The following is a 22,524-nucleotide window of genomic DNA, read 5'->3' as shown; positions in this document are numbered from 1 at the left end:
TGTCAGGGCCCCATCGATCCAAAAGGTAGGTTATCACAACATATGCTCATCGTATTCCTCGGTAAGGCTGTACTTGCATAGTCACAGAGCTTTAAACGGCGAGTTTGGAGTCTGTCCCAATCCAGGGTATTGTAGTCTCCAAATGCATAATATATACACTTAAGATTAGCTACTATTCCAATAATGCCTTTCAATGGATAATAGGTTGTGAGGGCATAGAGACTGAGAAAGAACTCGGTACTGTTAACAAAACTTTAATAGTCTACATGCGTCAGCTTTCTTTGTAAAGCGGGTTACAAATACCATTAAATAATTTGGAAAAGTTAAGCTCCCAGGAGTGCTGCTTTATTCCTTTGCATTGCAATACATTTCGGGCAGTTGGACTACCTCCATGTTTGCACCATAAGTTGAACAAATCACCTTGCGACCATGTGTGTAGTGTGTAATAGCTCTTTATCTCTCTCTCTCTCTCTGGTAAACTACTCCCAAAGTAACAGTTACTGAACCCTCTAACCTCTAACCAAACAGGACTCCAGGTGGCGGATACGGAATTACTAAAGGAGCTAACCGCTTTACAAAATGAACATCTGTGTTAAATGCATCTATTGTTAAACAGGATTTTTGGAACAGGAAGAATTGGACATAAAGTGCGACGCAGAATCACCCTTCAAACCAACGTCTAAGTTCTTATCCATTACTTCACATGATGCCATTCATTTATTCAGTGACGTCAAAGGAAATAAAACAAATGGGCAAAAGGTACAATAAATAAAAAAAAAAATGCAATGGTTATCAGGGAAGGGATTTTACACTGATTAACAAGTTAAAAAAACAAAAAAAACACCATGACATTGTCCCAACTAACACTGATAAAGGAGAAAACCTCGTTCTCTGGCCAGTTGCAACATAAAGAGGAATTTCAACGCCAACTACAGGGCAATGACTGTTACATCAGAGCCAACAAAGAAGAACTGGGCCATGCTAAACACAAAATGAAAGAACTACTAACTGACTGGCGTAACAATGAACTCGTAACACAAGAGGAATATAGTTTCGTACTGAAGGACCATCCTAGGATGCCTTGTGGTATGTAATCACCAAAATTCATAAGGACCCTGTCAAACCACTGGGATGGCCCATCATTTCCGCTATTGGAGGGTTACATGTCCAAATATATTGACGATTTCCTGCAGCCTTATGTCCACAGTTTATCATCATTTATCAAGGACATTTAAGAATTTCTCAAATCTTTTAGGACGTGCCATGGGAGGACAATTTCATCTTAATGTTCCTAGGTTTTTCATCCCTTTATGCAAGCATTCGTCACAGTGATGGGTTGATAGCTATTGAACATTACTTCAGCAACAGACCACTCTCACTGCACAAACACTCAAATGTCAATCAATACGATCACATATTAAATTTCTTTTTTTTTTTACAATTACATGTACCATCAGATACGGGGGGGGAACCACGATGGGCGCCTGCTCCTCCCCAGCTACGCATGTTTACACATGGGCTGGTGGATGACAATATCGTGGCCTGGCTGCGCTAGAATGATTTGGATTGATTGTCATTTGGAGGGTGTCAGAACAGAGTTCATAGCAAACATCAATGTTCATAATCTGCACCTACATTTTACTAGGGAGGTTACCACCAACATGATATGCTTCTTAGATCGTGGGGTGTTTGTCTCAGATGTCAAGAAAGAGCACATCTGGTAATCTTTCATCCTACACACCTCATTGCCAGCATCCCTTATGGTGAGTTAATATGGGCCAAAATAAATCGTAGTCTACCCCAACATAATCATCTTGCCAAGCAGACACTATGAACAGATTTAGGCAAAGGGGATATGACACGAAAATGATTAAACCTGCACTAGACAAGGTCAATAAGTTGACCAGGGAACCTATTCTGTTTAGCCAGCCTAGGAAACTTGAAAGGGACAGTACAGTCCGGATGATAGCTACATACAGCAAGCAGAACAAAGAATTAGCAAGGGTTGTTAGGAAAAACTGCCACCTAATTGGCTCGGATTCCACCACTGGGGCATTAGTTCCAAACAAAGCCACACATTTCTTATCGGAGAGCCAGTTCTATGAAGGACAGTCTAGTCAGATCCAGCCCAGAAATAAGCAGAACATCTAGCTGGCTAACTGGGAGCAATGGGTTCCATAAGTGTCCAGATGCAGAGCATGTTCAATGGAATGCCTTTCTCCTTTTAAAAACACACCTATTGCCGTCAAAGGTAATTTCAACTGCTAAAGTTATCATGCTATATATGTCCTCATTTGTAGCTACAATTTAAGGTAGGTGGGCAGCAGGTGCTGCAGGTTCACAAACTAATGCTGCAACACATGCACGCAATTAAAAACATTGTGTCCCATCAGTGGCCTGGCACTGCGCAGAAACTCAAAGGGCTGTTACACAGATGGCGTACTTTGTCATCGACACAGTGTCACACAAAAGAGGGGGAGATAGGTTGAAAGCACTGAGGAAACTGGAAAGTATGTACATTTAAAACTGGATTCCAAATCCCCCAAATGGGCTGAATATCGAAGAGGATTTACATAATTTTCTGTAACTGGGGTTTAACTTCCATTTTATAACACTTTGCATGGCCCATGATCTCCCAAGATACATATGTGTATATAACATGTTAGAGCTGTCAAATAGCCAGCACAGTATGAATGTTATTTGTAGTATTTGGGTATTTTGGTCTCACATTTACTTTGTATTGCCTACGATTTGATTGGGTGGCACATCATTTCTTATTACAAGAATCATGTGATGTACACTACACCTACATGGCGTTTCCACTAGATGAGCATCATCAATACAATATGATGTGATACAGATACAATGGTCCCAGTGGGTGTCTAGACGTAGTATCAATTCCAGGGTCAACTTAAGCAAATACATGGTGAGCACATAGGGGCTGAAAGAATTTTCCGGGTGCATTTGTAAAGTAGGCCTTGTAGAACTAATCACTACACTTTGTTGAAAGGCATGCATCCACAGGTTTTAAAAACGTTAGCAAAACATCAACTCATGAGGGCTTCAACTATGCCTGCACCAGTTTGCTTTTGTGTGCACCTTGCTCAAAGACGCACTTCCTGGCGGTTAGGAAGCACAAGCGCAAATGCACGGGAGACAGATCACTAGAAAAAAGGTACCCTTTATTTCTCATCGGGTAAATGAACACCTGTGTGGCTCAAAGCAGCACAGTCAGCAATTGAAGGGATGCAAACAGAGCACTAACATTTAAGAGAAAACCAACTCAAGCACTTGGGCTTTGGTTTTCAGTAGACTACTAAACCACAATTTACATCCTCTGCACTGAATTTTGTGAGAGTGGAAGTAGTTAAACTGGTTGCACATGTAAGATTTATAGGACAACAAAAAACTAGAGTTAAGCAAAAAATGCCTTGCCATTAGCCCAGAGACAGCATTATCATAGTGCCTTGTACTTTAATATCAAGCATTTACAACAAAGATTAGATGGGTGATGTGGACAAGAAGTAAAATTTAGAAAAAGTCAAGTTGCAAAATTATGCTGGAGTGGATCAAATAAATAGGATCGTACCCTGGTACAACTGGTCCTGCTCAGTACCATGCCTAAATGCACCTCTTAAAGTCTCAGCAAAGAAATATATTGTTTAAAAGAGTTTAGATTGTGTTTCCCTCCCAACCACAGACCATGTCATATTGGTCTGTTAGTTAACGAGTTTGGGAATTTCAAGTTGAGACCCAACCAATCCGAATACATTTTATCCATAATGCATGCCAGAATCTAATTGTTTACCTGAACCTCTGGTCAGGAGTCCGGAGTCTTTTCTAAGCTTGGAACTGGAATCGACAGGTACTACATCCGCCTCTTCTTCATCAATAGTCTCGATAGGTCTGGCCTGAGAGATGTATTCGTGAGAACATACATATGCCTCAGTCATTTGGTTAGAGGACAAAAGCAATGACTCCTCTTTGGGTGAAGGGCTACCACTATCCTCGGCAGACACTGGGCTCTCGTCTGGTATTGTGTTAAGCTCTCTGAGGGCTGTTATTGTGAGCTGCTCCTGATCAAGGTCTAGAAAGAGCTTTGTTGCTTCAGGAGATGCGGGGGACGGCTGAAGTTTGGCCCCATGGGATGATCTGCCTGCTCCCACACCCGCTTGAGCAAAGATGCAATAATCATCTTCATACCTTTCAGAAAGTGGCAACTTTCTAGGAATTGCTGCCTTCCCAGTATATGCTTCTGTAGGGTCAGCAGCCGCACTACCTTCTTTAATTTGAGAATGTGTTTCCAGGAAGTCCTTGTTCTTAGTACTCAATGGCTTCATAAAATCCATGTAACTTTCCCCACACATGGAGTCCAGTTGTTTTGAAGACACAGTGGTCTTGTCAAAAGACAAAAAGAATGGTTCACTCTCCTGAACAGATTGGGTGTTACCCTTCATCAGAAATTCAGGAGACATTCTAGAGACTTGAGATTCAAATTTATAAGGCGTCTCAAATTCCTTAACTTCCTGATTTGACAGCTCTTTCGGCAAATTATATTCACTTTCAGCAGAATCTACGGGTGCCTGGATAGTCTCAAAGTCATCCATGAAATCCACGTCCTCTTCTGGTATTGCATAAGGCAACTTGCTTTTTTCATGGTAGGCTAACTCCTCAGGGGAATATTCAGCGTCCATTCCTTGCCCTGGCACAAGGACAAGAGTAAATGGTGCAGAAACAATGGGCACCCCTTGCGCGGGGTCAACTGCCACCTTTAGGGATTCAATCTTTTCAGCCTCTTTTTTGCCAGCCATAGCTAAAACAGCCTTCGTATCTTCTATGACTGTGTCATCTGACTCTCCAGAACTGTCTGCGTCTGCATTCTCTGCAGCGTCAGGCCAGGCTGAATCTCCAGTAAGTGGAAATGAGTCTAGGAGACACTTATTAAGGGGTGCTCCTTCTGATGTAGAACTTGCCAATCCAGTTGACTTGTTATCTATTGCCTGCAAGGTGACTGGATGCTGCTCCTCATCTTTCCAAGACTTTACATCTAATTGCTCTGCCTTCTTGGTCACTCCAGGGTTTTTTTGTGGGCTATGCAGCAAGGTAATTTCTTCTGGTTTGCTTGTTACCTTAACAGGATATTGTTCGTCCTTCTGAAATAGTGGCATCTTTTCCATTGTCTCTGGAGACAAGTTACAAAGGCCAACTCCTTTAAAATCTGTACTGGTATCATTACATTTATGCGATGCTTCGGCAGAAACTTTCACTCCCTTAGATATGTCCCAGTCTAACATGTCACTCGACAAACCCTGTAAACTGTGGAAATCCAAGTCTTGGCACGTAACACTTTCATAGGAAGGGGGCCCAGAGGGTAAACCCCCAGAAATTACAGCACCATCCTTTCCATATTCTCCACTGCTCCAGCTTTTTGTAAGCCACTCTGTTTCTACATATTTGCCAGGCTGGTCCTCCTTTCCACTGGTGTGGCCAGAAGAATGGGCAAACTCCGTTTTCCCTACAAGGACTTCAAAGGGTGAACTAGGAGACTCCATTTCAGGCATGCCGTTCCCTGGGACTGTAGAAGGGGATGACTGCTGGAAAAGCCCATCTTCTTTCTGGGATGATTTTTTGGGTGGTTCTTGCTCACTTAACATCAAGAACTTAAGGCCTGCAGCTGGTGCAGTTATGGAAACACCCCCACTTTCTTTTTCATCACCATGCATTGCTAGTTGCCCATCTCCTGTGGAAGAAAGTGCATCCTCCCATGTTGGTTGAATACTTCCCACAAATTCACTGGGAACGAAAGGGTTGTAAGAAAGTTTGTGACTGGTGAACAGGAAGTCTGTATCAGGAGTTCTCCTCGGTGCAGCCTCCACACCCACTTCCATCGCAGGAATGTTCTGTGTAGATTCAGTATCTCTTTCAGGAAAGCTGGTTGCTTTTAATTCTGATGGAATGGGTTATACGTAACAAGCCAAAGAAAGAGAAGTAAAGATCTCAGACACTTTTAAATTTGCACTTAGAATAAGACTGTATGTACTCTCCAATGGTGGGGATGGAAAGAGACTGGTAGGGTGTTATCAAAATAAGAAGGCAATCTGCATGCTTTTCTCCAATTATAAAGCAAAAAAAAATCTGGAATATCTAAATTGCTGGTATAAACATGCATGGAAAATAAAAAAAAGGATAGCCAGTGTAGGTGAATACATCAGGGAAGGGTGTGCTTGCAACAGCAAAGATGGGCAAAGGAAAGCAGGTTTCAATTACTTTGCATGCCAAGGTGATAAACAAAAATCACCTCCCCAAGTATTACAAATGGTAACAGCAAACCGAGGAGACGAAAACTTCAAATCAAGTAATTTCCCAAACAAAATCTTCAGAAGATACGATCAATCTTGAGGACTAGCACCAACCTGTGCCTCTACAATTCTTTTAATTTTTCTAAAGCGCTTGCTACCACACGTTTGGTGTTCCACTGTGCTATGAGTAAAATTTGCTAGTAACACCAAATTTAAGTTATTCAAGTATCAGCTTCTGAAGTGGAGCAGAGTAAATTTTGTCGGGATTCCAAATTCTTACGTGGACCATGAGAAAACTAACCACTGCTGAACTCACCAATCCACTAAGTAAGAATCAACTGTTTTTCCCTCCATGGTCTTATTATACAGGCCAAAATGCACTGCTGAATAAAAAAAAAAAAAAAAGCCAGCACAACTAAGAGCCCAGATAGGAATATAAATTAAATGGAAAGCCTGTAAAACATCTTTCATTTGACGCCATGGTGGGGATGCGGATGGGGGCTTTCCTCGGGCAAGTCCAAACCTGCATTTTGCCACATTCCCCTGGTTGCTGGTCTCCAGGGTGAGTTTGCAGCGCAATGCTGTCTGCACCTCTTAGGTACGTTACCCAGTTGAGCCACCCCTTGAATGTCGCCTTGGCTGTCTCCTTCCATTTGGAGACTACCATTTTTACTGCAGAGGTCAGAAGGAGGTCTAGTAGGTGCTCGCTGCGCAACAGGATCCAAGCTGTAACTACATGACGAGGCCTACCAGGGCTGAAACCAGTTTGAGGTTGCTTGGGTTTCCTTACGGATGGGGCCTCGCAGGTAAGTTGGAGATGGACTGTTCCCACGAGGAGCAGGTTTACTACTGATCTGACTTAAGCGGCCCTTTGTGTGGCACTGTGGATGATGAACGGGTTGGATGGTACTCCCCAGAGCAACTTCCCTTGGTTTATATCAAGGGTTCATAACCTGTAGTTTAGTTGGGTGGGGTCCTCTGGAGGTCTGTGGTGCCAAATAATGGGGCCCTTGACTCTTTATTAATCGGTTAACAATACAAAATGCATACAAATGCAACATTGAAAGTTTTAAAAAGCTCTGTAAATTGTATGGAATTTTAAACTAGAGCCTACAAATTAAATTGGTATCCTGAGCTTTAGTCACATGAGTAACACCATTATAGGAAACAATCCAGTATGCATTACGAGAAAAAAAGGTACAAGTGATGTATTAGAGAAAGATATTCTATTGATTTGTTTTCTTTTAGAAATAAAACACAGATCATGCATGTGACCCACGATATAGGCCTGCAGTGGGAATTTTGGTCTTTGTGGACCAGGTGGGGCACCAACAGTACTACATTGTTAGTGGTGGAAGGCTACTGCCTTCACAAAGAGTTCAGAAAAACCAAAGGAAATGGACGGAGCGTTGACAATACAAGCACTCACTCCCAGTCAACTGATCTGGGTTTAATCCATCACCGTTCTTTAGCCCACTCTGCCACCCCAGTTCAGACATGGCCATATGCAAATCAGTCTGACCCTGTGCCTCATGGGAACAGTCCAGCCCGAACTGCCAAGCCATGCCTTCCCTGGACCAAAGAGTTAAGCAGCACAAGAGAGCAGTGTTGGCAATACTGTGCATTGATCAGTAGAAGTGAAAAGATCGAAGCCTACCAGGTAATACAGCAGTCTGGTTTGCTAATGACATCTTGGGGTCATTAAGAAAGCGGACCTAGGAATGTGTATTCCGTCCATTGCGGACCACTGGCTTGGAGGTCTATAACTCACATTTTCTGTTTATTCATTTGCTTGCTAAAATTGTTTTAGGTTGTTCTCATGTTGCCCAAACCTGGTTTACTGTATTTTTCTACAAACTCTGTAAACAGGCCTTTAAATTGAATTCTTGTCACATTTGCTTGTGAATTCAATGATGGGTCAAATGTCAAGCTGTCTTCCGAGGGAGCTTGGTGCTTACTTTTCTTTCTCCAACTTCAAAGTGAGAAACTGACAGTCCCGCTAAGTCCCCATGTAAGAGGAGAGGGTGTAGGGTGCTTTTTTTTAGCCCCCAACAAAAAAATAGGCATTGGCAAAGCCAATATGTCTAGCCAAAGTGAGACCAATTGGCTTTAGCAGGGTGTTTTAGAAAGGTTATACACCATTGCGCCTGGTGTTAAGCATGGCTAGACATTAGTGGGGTGGGCCTGCAGTGACGTACAATTTGGGCGGGGCAGAATGGAGCGGGTAGATGGGCGGGGCAGACTGGAGTAGATAGGGGTCGAGTGGGATGGAGCCGAGGGGGGAGGAGCAGAGTGTGGTGGAGTGAAGCAGTGGGGTGGAGTACAGTAGAACAGAATGGGGTAGATTGGACTGTGCTAGATTGTAGTTGGGTGGATTGTGGTAGATTGGAATGGGGTATAGTGTGGTGGATTGGGGTAGATTAGAGTGGAGAGGCTTTGGATAGATTGCAGTTGAGTTTGGAGTGGGGTAAATTGTACTGGGTAGTGTGGAGTGAGGCAGAGTGGGTTGATTTGGGATACATTAGAGTAGATTGGAGTGGGGTAGGGTGGATTAGAGTAAAGAAGAGTTGGATAAATTGCAGAAGAGTTTGGAGTGGAATTAATTGGACTGGGTAGGTTGAAGTAGAGCAGGGCGGAGTGGAGTCTATTGGATTGGGGAACATTTGAGGGTAGTAGATAGGGGTGGAATATGGTAGATTGGGGAGGACTGGACAATATTAGAGTGGAATGGAGTAGACTGAAGTGGGGTAGCTTATAGCAAAGTGTAGTGGGGTACAGTGGAGTGGGGTAGCTAGGGGTACACTGGTGTGGCGTGGGGTAGAAAAAGGTACACTGGAGTGGGGTAGATAAGGATACACTTGCGTGGGGTGGGTAGATACTGGAGTGGAGTGAGGTGAGGTAGATATGGGTACACTGGAGTAGGGGCTGGGATGAAGGGGATGGGGTGGAGTATCTTTAGAGTGGAGGGAAGAAGCGTCTTAGAATAGAGTGGCGTGGCATAGAGTGGAAGGGCACAGAGTGGTATAGTGTGGAGTATGTAAGGGTGGTAGAGTACTGCCATTACAGCCAAAACTTTTCAACTTGAAATTGCCATAACCGCACTGAAATATGGTTTTATTACACTCATAATGTGTGCAATACCATCACCTAGTGTATTGATGTATTCTGATCTTACTCAAAATAATTATTTCCACCACACTTCAGAATTACAAAACAAATGTGCTTCATTTGCACTAACTCATTTTGAAACATCAGCACGGTTCTTTTTTAGGTTGAGCTAATGACGATGGTCTGCTGAATCTTATTAAAAGACAAAAGTCTGAAAAAAGCAGCTTTTAGCCCGCTCCCACTACTTACCATTCGCTGCAATCATCATCACTTATTTGCTGCTTTACAATTCAGCAGCATGTAAAATGGCTTCACTTGATGGTCTTTGTGGACCACGTACCAAGTACATGCTGATTTCCCATATTTAGTCACATCCGCTGTGATTGAAGTACTATTTAATTTTTATTTATTTCTGGGAAGCTTTCCAGGAGCACCACGTACATTACACATGTCCACATTAATTTGTAGGCAAGGGGAGATTTATCGATTAGCCAAGAATCACAGGATGTTGAGGCGATAGACTGGACCCTGGCTCATCAGTTTAGACGTCGGCATCTTTGCCCTACGTGTGACATCCTTCCCCCACCCATCCACTCCGGTTTTGTATGGTAATGTACAGGTCCGTATTCTGCACAATTAATCAGTGCTACAGCATGTTCTTTTATTGTGCGGCACGGCATGCGTATTGTACTCATCCGGCTTCTAACTCAGTGTTTACATTTATATTGCGGCCTACTTGGCACCAGAGTTACCTCGGTAAGCTGGAACGCTTGTACAAAAGCTACTCTTTATGCCTTATTGTCGGAACAGCCACGTTTTATAAACTAGGCAAGCTTCCAAAATGGAATGGATTACTGAAAACTATTGGTAAAGCAGAGCCCCGTCCTTGCTTTGCTTGGTGATACCCCTTCCCCCCTCTACAAGAAAATATAGAAGACCTTAGCTACTCTACCCCCTTAGAGCCCAGGCTGGATAGCAAGCCCTGATGGCGCTCGCATATTCCATTTAAGCAGCGGGCCATAAGATCTCAGAGTCAGGACATTGGCCTAGGGAGCTAATCTGGCAGCCCTGGCTCCCATTTATTGTATTAAACAAAGCACCCAACAGTGGGAGAAGGCTTGAAAAATGCAATGCTCAATAATTTATCTCCCTCATGTCTCTAACAGCAGCACAATGGTGTCATGCCTACCACAAGATATTACTTTATTATTTTTCATATGGTGCTCGTGTCCATATCCAGGGGTTGTACAGGCGGGCCTCTTCAACAATAATGACCTATAGCAGGCGCATGGTCAAGATGGCCGCCATATCAGACGCTTGCTAGAGAGCTCTGTGCCCAGGCCGTTTGTAATCCTTAATTTCTCCTGCGCCTCCTACTACAAACGGTTGAAGGTTGCTACCCAGACTCCGTTTGGCTCAGAGGTGGAGCTGCTCGGCAAGTAAACCCTATTTGGCAGCAGCGATGCGCTGTGGTAACCGCAGAGCAACTGATCGGCAAGTTGGGCCTGCTGCCTAGGTTGCCTAGACAAGAACCTGTACAGGCACAGGGGCTGTTACTGCCCCGCTGGTACTTCAGGAGGTTCCCTAGGTAACCTGGAGGAGTCCAGACTCATCCTCTGCTTCACCTGGATTCAGGGCCTAGTACTCCCACTAAGAATTGGCCTGCCACTGCTGGCACACTGAGAAGATGTGCTACGGCGAGAGTGCCTTCTACTCGCCGACCCTGCCTGGGGTGTTTCTACTGAGGGTACGCGAACTCAAGGAGCTTTGCTCATGCTTGGAGCTGTGGTTGCCTCTTGGGGGGGCCAGTTGGTGGCAGGATTTCAAGGCCTGCTGGAGGGTTGTTGTGGGGAGCGGCAGGACCCTTCATATTGGAGGCGCCTGGGCCCTACTGTGTCCTGCGCTTGCGCTCCCCCTTGTAGCAGTGGGGTTTGTACACCAGCCCTGGGAAAGAACGCTGGGGGTACTTCAACCTGTAGGCCTGCCTGCCGACTGCCTCCCTCCTCCCGCAGTGCCTTTGATGGTACCTGGCCAGACCCCACTGTGACAGAAACCCTGGCGTCATTGGAGGTGCCACCTGAGGGCCTCACTAATGCTTGGGGGCCAGTGGTGACTGTGGCGGAGTACCCTGTGGACATTGTTCCATGCCACACAGTCTTTGCACCTGTGGATGCAGATGTGATGGGGTTATGCAGCCTCCACGTCTGGTCTTCCCCTCCCCTCTTTGTTGAACGCGGTGCTGGTCCCTGCCTGCACTTTAAAACAGAGGTCTGCTCGGCAGTCTGCCGGTCGGGCCTTACTGTAGCCTGGGTCAAGTCCCTTTCCTGCATCTCCCGATGGTACTGTTGGCAATGAGGATGAGTGCCCCGTGCATCTAGATCCTGTACCCACAGCTTTTGTGCTGGGAGAGCCTTTGGAGTCTGCTTTTCTGGGCTTGTGTGCCCTCGGACTCCAAGCAGCCTACACCTGGGTGTGTTGGATTCTGCTGGTTCAGCGTGGGAGCTTTGGCGGGAGGCCATCAGACCACTGCAGGGCTGCTAATGCTGCACTCCCACTGGAGGCGCAAGCGGACCCTGTCTGGTGTGGGTGCTGTCCATCGGTCAAAGTAGTGGTTCAGTCAACCTGCCGGACCAGCCGCCCATCACCATGGGACAAGGATAGACTACAGAGAGTGGCTCAGCAAACAAAGGTAGACCAGTTCATGGCCCCAGGGACCAGTACGGTGATGCCACCTCCACTGCGGAACGACCCATAGTGAGTAGTAGAGATGCCAGTGCCCAACTATTGTCCACCCAGCTGAGGAGATCATACGATGGATTGTAGTTGCGATTACCTGCACTAGAGGAGGCAAGGGGTGGGAGATTAGGAGGTAGGGTCAGGCAAACGTCTTTTAGGACTGAACAGGGTTGGAAGTATGCTATGCAAGACGTCCTACACCTCCAATTATACCAGTTCATCTGAAGGAGTAAGCAGAGTGGGTCTTGCAGGGGGAGGCGAGGTTGGACATGTATAATAAAAAGATATGTGGGGGCAATATGTAATACTATGTGGAAATAAATGAGTGGGGTGTAAGTCTCTTTATTCCAGTGGACATGTTTGCTTCTCGCCTGATCATCAGGTAGACAAGAACTTCAGCAGGAGGAGTGACAGCTAAGGATGCCTTCCTTCAGAACTGGATTGTTGAGAAAGCATATGTTTTCCTCCATTCATAATGATCATGTGGCTGCTAGGTTAGGTTCGACGTCAGAGGGAGGACATGGTGGTCATCACGTCCTTTTTGAGATTTCAAGTTTAGTTTCCAGTAATGATTGAATATTTTTAGGATTTTCCAATCCATCTATCCCAAAAGCCCAGATCTCCTTTGGCACAATCTGGGTAATCCCGGTCACATAATCCAAGATCGGTCGCTCCATTTAATGAAATGGATAAATACAGGAGTCGATGGACTATCAGGGGACTTTCGGAGGAAGCCAAGTGTAGTTTGTCGAAAGCCGACCGGGTGGAACAAACTAGGTATATAGCCACTTGCTGGTGCAATGGCTACGTTGGTGTGTTCAGAGGAATACAGATCCTGTGGAGTTGTCCACATCTTGAATTAGTTAGCTTTTTGGTGGTGGGTGCGTTAGCCTTAAGATCTGTGAATATATTTAGGTCAGCTATTTTGGAGGGACAGCTTACCATTGATGGTTTCCTGGTTGGGGAAACACCCTTTTGTCAGGTAATTGATGGGGTAATAAGGTTGTCTATTCCACCAAAAACTCAATATTCTGGGATGTGAATATGGTTCTTAACCTTTTTCTATCATGGATGCATAGTAAATATCTTCAGAGGAAACAATCAGGTATGTTGGCCCTGTTACTAGGTCTATTATCATGTAAACATGCGATTGACACAAGAGCCTTGGATATGACAGGTAGGGTATTCATTCCAGAAAGGGTTACTTTCCACATTTCTAGAAGGCCAAAACCTAATTCCAGAGCGGTCTCTAATCCTGCTCTTCCTGCAAAACCCAAACTATATGTGGTCAGATGTATTAAGAGCAGTGAATCTATGACAGAGGATATTGGCCCAGCTGGGGAACGCCAGCTTTTAATTTTTGTGTAAACCGTTTAAGGCAGTGTCTTCTCCCACCATTGCCACGTGGGTGAAGTAGGTCATGCTTACATGGATATTTTGTTTTATGGCACTCACTCAGCCAGAGGGGCTATGGCTCCCAAAGCCTTCTCTCTTGGGACTAGATTGGAAGATATCTTGCATGCAGCACATTGGTCGGCTGATTTTAAGCTCACAACGTTTTATTTTAAATCAGTGGTTAGCATGGTCATACCAGTCATCAATAAGCTTCAAACTAGCAGACTCCTTGCCTCCAGTTCAGCCATAGAATGCAACATTTCCTAGCTTTAATAACGGGAAATTTCAATTCTATTAAGTACACAGAGACTAAGATCATTCCCACCCGAGGTGGAGATCTTCACCCCTATATTGAATCTATGGATGATCGGAGTCAGGTGCATATGGTACAAGATATTTTGATTTGATTGATGAGGGGCGGGAGAGGCAACATTTGGTATGTTGCCAAGTATAGAGAGGATGAACGTGTATATTGATTCTGATATTGTGCATGGTTATTTTCCTCCTTTGCTACTAGGATGGATGAGTTACCAGGGTTTTTTTTTCTTGCAGGAAATGAATCTTCTAAACAGGGCTGAACAATGCAAGATTGACTGTCGCACAAAGAAAGAGGGAGCTTAGATAATGTTGATGGCCAATATTAAGATGGAGCGACTCAGATTGGTTGCTGCCGTTCCTTCTTTCTGCCCAAGGTTTTATGGTACAGGAATTTTTATGATGTTACAAGGCTGCTGTATTTAATAAAGTGGAGGAAGTTGAAGACGTTCATTTACAAAACGTTCAGCAGTCCAGTTTCAAGCAGATATTTTTCTGGTGCTCAAAACTGTCCCGCATCTTCACAAAATCTTGAGAAAATCCAAGAGTATGTCAATATAATATTTTGCCAAAGGTCTCGTATCTCGGGCCTTTCCTTTAATCATAGGTGCTAAAGAATGGGAGGTTCCTTCGCTTGCTTCCTGTACTCCTCTCCAATTCTAATTTTCTATCAGGATTCTGTTACAAAACAAGTCTCTCACGCTATGCATGTTTGCCCATGATCCGAGGTCATTTCTTTTGACTCAAGTAGATATATTGAATCATTCCTTGCATCAGAACCAATTGGATAATTGTTAACTATGTGACAAGACCATGATGAAGCTTGACCAAGTTCAGAAAGGTCACCCACCAGAGAGCCGTTGTCAGCTACCATACAACTTGCAAATTTGGCCCTTCCATCCGCATCCCTCAAATATCTTTCTTGCCCCCCAATACATTTAGGAGAATCTTATTCAATTCATAACCCCATGTAATGTAAAAACACAGATCATACATATATTCGCTGACACTAGGAAAGGAAAAGCAGTGATGAAACAAAGTACATGAATTCAAAAAATCTACTCTATAAAAAAAACTCAGTATATTATGGTCGAGAAGAATGAATGCTTTAACATGAAATGACGTGGAGACCGATAGGACAGAGTAAGGCCCATAATGTGCCGCCGTAACAAATTCCACCTAGCAAACCTTAACTCTTGGAAGGTTTGCCATAAACACCACCCAGGATGTTCAGCCTCAATCTAGTCTCCTCTAGACCAGGTTACGAAGAATGCAGCTTAATTTACTGTTCAGGTGAGCACGCAAACAATTCAGGTGTGCGTTTTTCACTATCATCCCTAGAGGTCAGTCTAGGTAAAAATGAAAAAACCTTTGTCACTAGCAGATTCAGTGGATTATCCCACCAATACAGTTTGGAAGGGAAAACATGTCTAAGAGAAATACTGAAGCAATTTATGGCAAACTGTCAACTTTCTTCCCTGGGAGCACTTTGGGACTGCAAGAACTTGTCCACTCCCGAGGGCACCCCTGGACTCTACACAGTATAGCAACTTACTGATACATCACAAAGAGCCCGCTTCCTCCAGGAGGTATTTGTGCCGGTCTACAGTGTACTTGTTAATAATTAAAAGTTTGGACATTGGTCAGCTGTTGACATGGCCTGAAACCTTATTAGACCCCAGAAAAAAGGTCACGGGTGTCGACCCACTCCATCAGCCTATTGAGAATTACCCACCGAAGGACCTCTACAATGAGATGGGGCAGTAACAACTGGGGGTTATTCGTGCATCCCTCTTTGAACACTGGCACAAACACCGCAGCAGACCAAGACCAAGAGGGCAATGTCCCTACCTCAAGGTACAATATTCAACACCTGTGTCAAAAGGGGACCCCAAAGCGCAATGTCAGCCAGAAAAAGTCCATAGGGAACTAGATAGCGAACTAATGCCCTGGGTAACTTAGTCTAGTGCAAAAGCCACAGTTGCACTTTTTTCACTGCTTCTGCTCCGAAAGCTCCTTCTACCACCGTCCCCAAAATTGTGGACCCCCTTCAAAGTTGGGAAGAGGACGAGTCTGTGAGCGGCCAAACGAGGAGCAAAGCAGGAACAAGCAATGCGAGGACCTAGTCACTAACCTATCCTCTAGGGAACTAACACAAACAGAATTGAATGCGCTAAACAAAGGTTTGGGTTTTGTACCTACAGCACGTCTCGATAAATTCCAACTGCACTGCGAACTGGCGACCTTTTTTAGAAAGCTGAGACTGAAGGCTTTCTTCGAGAAGCAGAGAACCACCACGAATAATGAGAATTCTAGAGAGTGGACTGAAGAAAAAAAAAAATCAACCTTCATGCCACCCACACATACAGTCCCGGTTGAAATTATCACTTTTGAGCAGGCCGTCTACAATGATGTAGAAGGAATGAACAATGCCTCACTGTACCATAATCTGAGCCGAGCACAAAGCACTGCATTGAATGACCTTCGCACCTGCGACAATATCATAATCAAACCCGCCGACAAGGGGGGTGGCTTGGTAGTCATGGACATTAGTGCATACCGTGAAGAATGCCAACGCTTATTGAGTGATACAAGAAACTATAAGATCCTGGAATCAGATCCTACTATGGATCTTCAATCTGAAATCAAGGAACTTGTTGAATCTGCAGAGATGATGGGAAAGATTTCCAAACAAGAGGCAGATTACCTGTGTGATACGGAATGTAAAATACCGTACTTTTATACCTTGCCCAAAATGCATAAGGGGAGGCTACCACCACCGGGACGCCCCATTGTTTCTGGAATCGGCTCCTTACTAGAACCATTATCAAGATTCTGTGATTTTTTTTTAAAGACCATTGTGCAGTCCACATCAACCTACCTACAGGACACCAAGAGCCTACTAAGTCTACTACAGGAAATCAACGTGGGTGAAAATACTATCCTGTTGAGCTTCGACATAGAAAGTCTCTACACGAGCATACCCCAAGATGACACTATCAGTTCTGGAGAAAACCCTAGGAGACATGAATTGGACATTTAACACACCAAGAGCATTTATCATTGAGTGTGCTAGACTAGCACTAAAACGTAACTTTTTTGAATTTGAGGGGTCTCTTTACCTCCAGACGGGGGGAACGTCAATGGGAAATGTTTTTGCTCCTAGCGTGGCGGGTCTCTATGTCCACAATTTTGAACTCAAGTTTATCTTGAGTAATGACAATCCCTTCAGAAACAACTTGAAATTCTGGAAACGCTACATTGATGATGTCCTTGCCATCTGGCAAGGACCAGTCGACCAGTTGATTGAGTTCACCACCTGGATCAATACATGCGATCAGAATTTGAGGTTCACCCACTGTTTCGATGACAAAGAAATAGTGTTCTTAGATGTGGTCATCACAAAGAACAATGAACATCTAGAAACCAGAACGCACTATAAGCCAACCGCAAAGAATAACCTCCTTAAGTTTGAGAGCTTTCATCCGCGTCCACTGAGGGAAAATCTCCCATATGGACAATTTCTGAGACTTAGGCGCAATTGCAGCAAACTCAGTGACTATAAAAAACAAGCATCCGATCTAACAGAAAAACTACAGATCCGTGGATATCCAACAAAGATCATAACCAAATGTCAAAAACGTGCAAGGAACCAGCCAAGGGAAGCCCTCCTTGAGAAGAAACCACCAAAAAGGGAGGAAATACCGCTCACTTGTGTTACCACCTTCAATGCCATCTCTAACCAGGTGTCTAAAAGCATCAATAGACATTGGTCTATTCTCCAAACTGGCAATCTCCACTGGGAAAAACCTTTGTTCTCCTACAAAAAATCACCCAGCTTAAAAGACAGCTTAGTGAACACAAGACCTAAGCCAAAAAAACAAACTAACGAAAATTCAATAACTAAGAGTTGGGGTTTACCTGATGTCACAGGACACTTTCGCTGTGGCAACTGCAGCGTATGCCACCTTACAAGTGACACAAAAACTCTGCATATTGAGACCGGCAAAGTATGGAGACAACAATCCCACACTAACTGTAATAGCTGCAACGTTGTGTACTTAATAGAATGCACCTGCAATAAACGTTACGTTGGAATGACGACAAGAAAGATCAAACAGAATCTGTGAACATCGCAGCACCATCCGCTGCAAAAAAAACGCAACAAGGCTTACGGACCATTTCCTTGAAAACAATCATACACCCAACGACATGAAATGGACAGTGATTGAGCAAATCACCCCTGGTCCAAACCTGCAGAAACGCCTGTTTGAGAAAGAACAAAGATGGATATACAGGCTATCCACTCATATCACAGGATTGAATGATAACATTCCGTGGGCCAGTGTCATGTAACCTACTGTACATCAATCACACTCCTGAATGAGCAGTACCATCTCACCCCCTGCCTGTGATTTAATGTGGACCATTGTCATGTATCCAATTATACTGGACTCGTATGCTCCCTTGTAATTCATCAGGCCCCCCCCCCATTTTTTCCTCCCTCCTTTCTGCCCGGAGGCCGAGTTAGTGAAGGTGCAATATCCTTATTTGCTCTTCACGTGTTATAAAGGGAGGGCCCTCACCCGACTCACCGGTATAATTTTAAGTGCCTTTCCAACTATATTTCCGCCACCAAGTTCGGCAGGAATCTAACTCATTGCAACTATACCCATAGCAGTCCTGGCAGCTATTATAATATATTTCATTTTTTTCAATTATCAGGATATCACTTTCACAACGTAGTTGCCTGGCAACACTATCCTGATCCTAACGTTAAGTCCCCCAACTATTTCCAGGATAATACTTCCACAACATGGTTGCCTGGCAACACTAGTCCAGTCCTCCAACTATTTCCTTACTTCCGTAATGCGTCATCATGCTTACGTGCAAACCCCGCCCACCCCGGAAGTCACTCCGACTCTACTAATCTCTACCGGGCGCATTATCCCATTAGCGGGGAGGCACGGAGAGGCGAGTAGGTACCTGGCGATCAAACCGCGCAGTAACTGTAAGTTTGCTCAACCCCATTTCCTTTGACCATAACATCTTATGATCGTCAATGAACAACCGGTGAGTCCCACGTATGAGACGATCTTTTTTCTCCTCAACAGAATATGTTACATTTTGAGGTTTTTTCCTTCCCTCCACCCCGTGAAGCCCTAAAGACCCATAACAGGAGTAAGCCCTGTTTACCATGTGGCTTTTAAATGTGTGGTGTTTGTCTGTCTGTTAAATGTGAATGTATGCACTAGTGGATATTGTTGTCACGCCGTTATTATTCACGTGAATATTGTAGTGAGAAGTCGAGCCACGCACAAAAAAAACGCTGAGTGCTGTCGACTGTTGGTTTAACGGTTTATCGATCACTGAGCACGCAGATATTGATAAAGTGTGCGTGTTCCAGCCCTTGGCAGGCTTTATTGTAAATTTATATTTACAGTAGGCATAATCACTGATTTTAGTGATGAGCAATCCTACATATACACAAACCGTCAATTATGAGTTCTGAATGGGATGCACAGTAAGCAAGCAGACACGTGAGAATCAGCACGGCACGACGTTACAGGCTTGTAACATGCATATTTGTGACCCTTTCTGTTTTTGCTCCGCAGGTCTTTTTGCTTTTCTCACCCCCAGTTGAGTGTGAGTATCCGACTGACAGATTTTTTGTCAACAGTCTATAGGAATTTAGGACTGGCAGGTCGTTAGTGTGTCCTGACCACCCACTTTCCTTCTTTTGGTCCTGATGAAAACCCGGTACTTCCCTACAACGAGTTGAAACATGTAGACCTGACCCACACATAGTGATACACACAGTCATAATATACCTCTCTGTATCCACACACTTTATTTTAATATTGTCCAGTAACTTGCAAATAAAATTCTTTTTCACACAAGGATACCAGGACAATTTTTAACATTTTTTTGTTCACTTCACACACAAAATACCCGCTCCACTGTAATTCAGGTGTCGCAGCACACCCTGATGGCATTCGGCTGTCAGGGTTGACCCCGATGATGAAGCATGTCACCAACTAGGTTGGTGAGTGAGGGGTTTTTAAACAAAAGAAGGACTCTCTTCTTTTTGTAGTCATCTCACTCATTCCGTATTTTCAGCCTTAGATGGTACTCCTCTTTTGTTTTTGTAAAACTTTGGAACTAGGGGACCAGGAGTACACTCCGTTCGCTTTCCGCGATTTGATCCCTTACTCTCTTTGTTTAACTGTTCTCCCTTCAAAGTGGTCAACCCATAGTTGCTCTGAAATGTGGTGGCATATTGTCGATTGATTTTGATTTCCCTCCGCCAAGCAGGGACTGTTTACCACCCTCCATGAAAGGGAATTATCTCCGCACTCACTCAACTTGCTTAGCTCTTCCCATGCAGTTTCCGCAATACGGTTTGGCGGTTGGCTAGGGCCTGCTGGTCTGCCTGCCTTCAGGCTGCAACAAAGTTCCTGTCTCTTGGGGACCGTTTAAGAGCCACTCATTGCAGAAGGCTCCTTGAGCAGTTCCTATCAAACCACTTGTGGTCCCCAATTGAACATCAGATCTTAGTCACTTATCAGACAAAGCAGGGGTGAGCTTCTCTTCCACCTGGTGCGAACCTTTTTTCTCAGTAAGGCAAACAGACCTTTTCCAATTTCAAATGTATTATGTATGGTATGTAAGGATTACTAAAGTCCCTTCAGTAAGCCTCCCCATCAAACACCATTCCCAGCCAACCCCAGTCCAACCCTCTTCCTAGGCCAACACTAGCAAACCAATTACCAGGCCCTATAAATCTTCCTGAACACAGACGTAAAATGACCAATAAACTTGCTTTTATTAATCTAAGTCACAGTGAACTGTGGGTTGCACTCTATTATATTGTGTTTTAACAAGTTTGCACCAGCATTTGGGAGGGGGGTGAATCCTATGCAAACTAGTCTATCACACTGCTGTTGCATTAATCATATTCAAAATGGTAAGCCATGCCCATAGGAACAATAGCAATCCCAAGAATATATGTTCCCAGATGGGCATGTGGGAAGCAGCCTTATTTAAATTAGAAATGGTGAAGACAAATGCCATTTAACTGAAGGGGCGAATAGCAGCTAAGAAGTTGTCAGGTGTTTCCAACTTTGAATGGAGATCAAAAATCAACGTCATCAACTCTTTGAATAACTCAATCGTTCCAGATCATCAACTCTTTGGATAACTCAATCTTTCCAGAGTTGGCTTCTGTATGAGAAAGCTTTGCTACACGAGTTACAGGGTCAATGAAAAATCAGATGAATATGCTCAGGTCTGTGTGGAAGTGCTGCCCTTGACAGACATCGGACGAGAAGGTAACCCAACAGCTTATGTTTTTAAGGTTTATGGCCGTGGTTCCCAAACATTTTTGACCCACGGCTCCCTTGACCCATTGTCCATTGCCCTTGGCTCCCCAATGTTACATTGGCGGGGGGGAGGGGGGAGGGGGGTGTAAGCCTGGCCCCACGGGATACTTAAATTTTTCTCCCTGAAAATAATTGGGATGTACCTGCTCAGACTGTTATCCCCCTTATAGTGCTAGATAGCACCCCTATGCCTGTAGGCCCATTGCCAAAGTGTTTCTGTGCTTGAAAAATATTTGCATGCACTTCCATTTGTAACCATGTCATACGTGCCAAAACACCTCTCAGCAGGGTGACTCACATGCAGGTTTATTTTTGCTTTCTCATACCTAAAATTGCTTCCAAATCAATGCAAGTAAAATAAATTCCTCAGATTTTTTTTTTTAAGTTCCTCTTTCTTGCTTCCAAACGTTAGCATTATGCCGTATATGGTGTTTTACTTTCTTGTGCTCAAGGAGAGAGCAGGCCTGTCTGGAAATGTGTGTACACTGAAACAAATGCGTACTGATGTACCTATGATTCAAGTACAAATGTCAATACTTAATAAAACTTAGTGTGTTTAATAGACAGGACAACTGTACTTTCCTGGTAACTTGCATTGGTGTAAAATACAGTTGGGAAAAAATTAACTTATTAATGAGTAACAAAATAAATCAGGCATCTTCCGCTTGCTTTGGAAGTGTTGGAATGTGGGGATCCAGTGAAATATGGAGGTCATCTCCGTCGACATGCCATCAATTAAGCACTAGGTTACAGCTTTTGGTATGTCACTTACAAACCATGGACATCATGCGTTTAAGTCTAATTGGTTTAACTGAAGCCAACAACCCCTTCAACATTAAATGCTTTAAAGTGCTTGGTGTGCGGCTACCCTGGCTAGGTCCGACGGCTCCCCAGGGAGCCACGGCACACAGTTTGGGAACCACTGGTTTATGGTGATGAGTCCAGTGCTCCACTCTTCTTAGTGAAGAAGAACGGACAGCAAATCCAAGATTTTGGTAGTTTCGGTTTATGATCAACCTTATTCTAAACAGTCTTTGATGCATGAAGTACACAGGTAAAAAAAAAAAACTGCATTGCGATCTAGTCCCAGATACGCACACGGAGAATGTGAATCCATAAACAGAGGTGTCCCCCACATTTCAGACAGGGCTTTAAGTCCGAAAACCTTTAGACGACATCTAAAGAAAAAATATTTAAAGGCTGAAAAATCATCAAGCCAACAATTAGGATAAAAAACATTAGGCCATCAACTATCTGTGCTCTGTGTCTGGTGGATTAACCAACCTCTG

The 22,524-nt window shown here is 44.1% G+C and overlaps 1 protein-coding gene across 1 annotated transcript in view; it reads right to left on the bottom strand.

Moving 5' to 3' along the window:
• LOC144781550 (reticulon-3-like) overlaps positions 1-22,524 on the bottom strand; it is a 121,460-nt gene that overhangs the window by 73,889 nt on the left and 25,047 nt on the right. Inside the window, exon 2 of the mRNA XM_078660454.1 lies at positions 3,809-5,947. Coding sequence (XP_078516580.1) covers positions 3,809-5,947 — 2,139 coding nt within the window. The remainder of the gene's footprint in view (positions 1-3,808; positions 5,948-22,524) is intronic.

This window comes from Lissotriton helveticus, chromosome 9, assembly GCF_964261635.1.
Source record: "Lissotriton helveticus chromosome 9, aLisHel1.1, whole genome shotgun sequence".
NCBI classification, from domain to species: Eukaryota; Metazoa; Chordata; class Amphibia; order Caudata; family Salamandridae; genus Lissotriton; species Lissotriton helveticus.
Note: the sequence above shows the minus strand (reverse complement) of the source record. Positions and strands in the feature narration are given on the sequence as shown.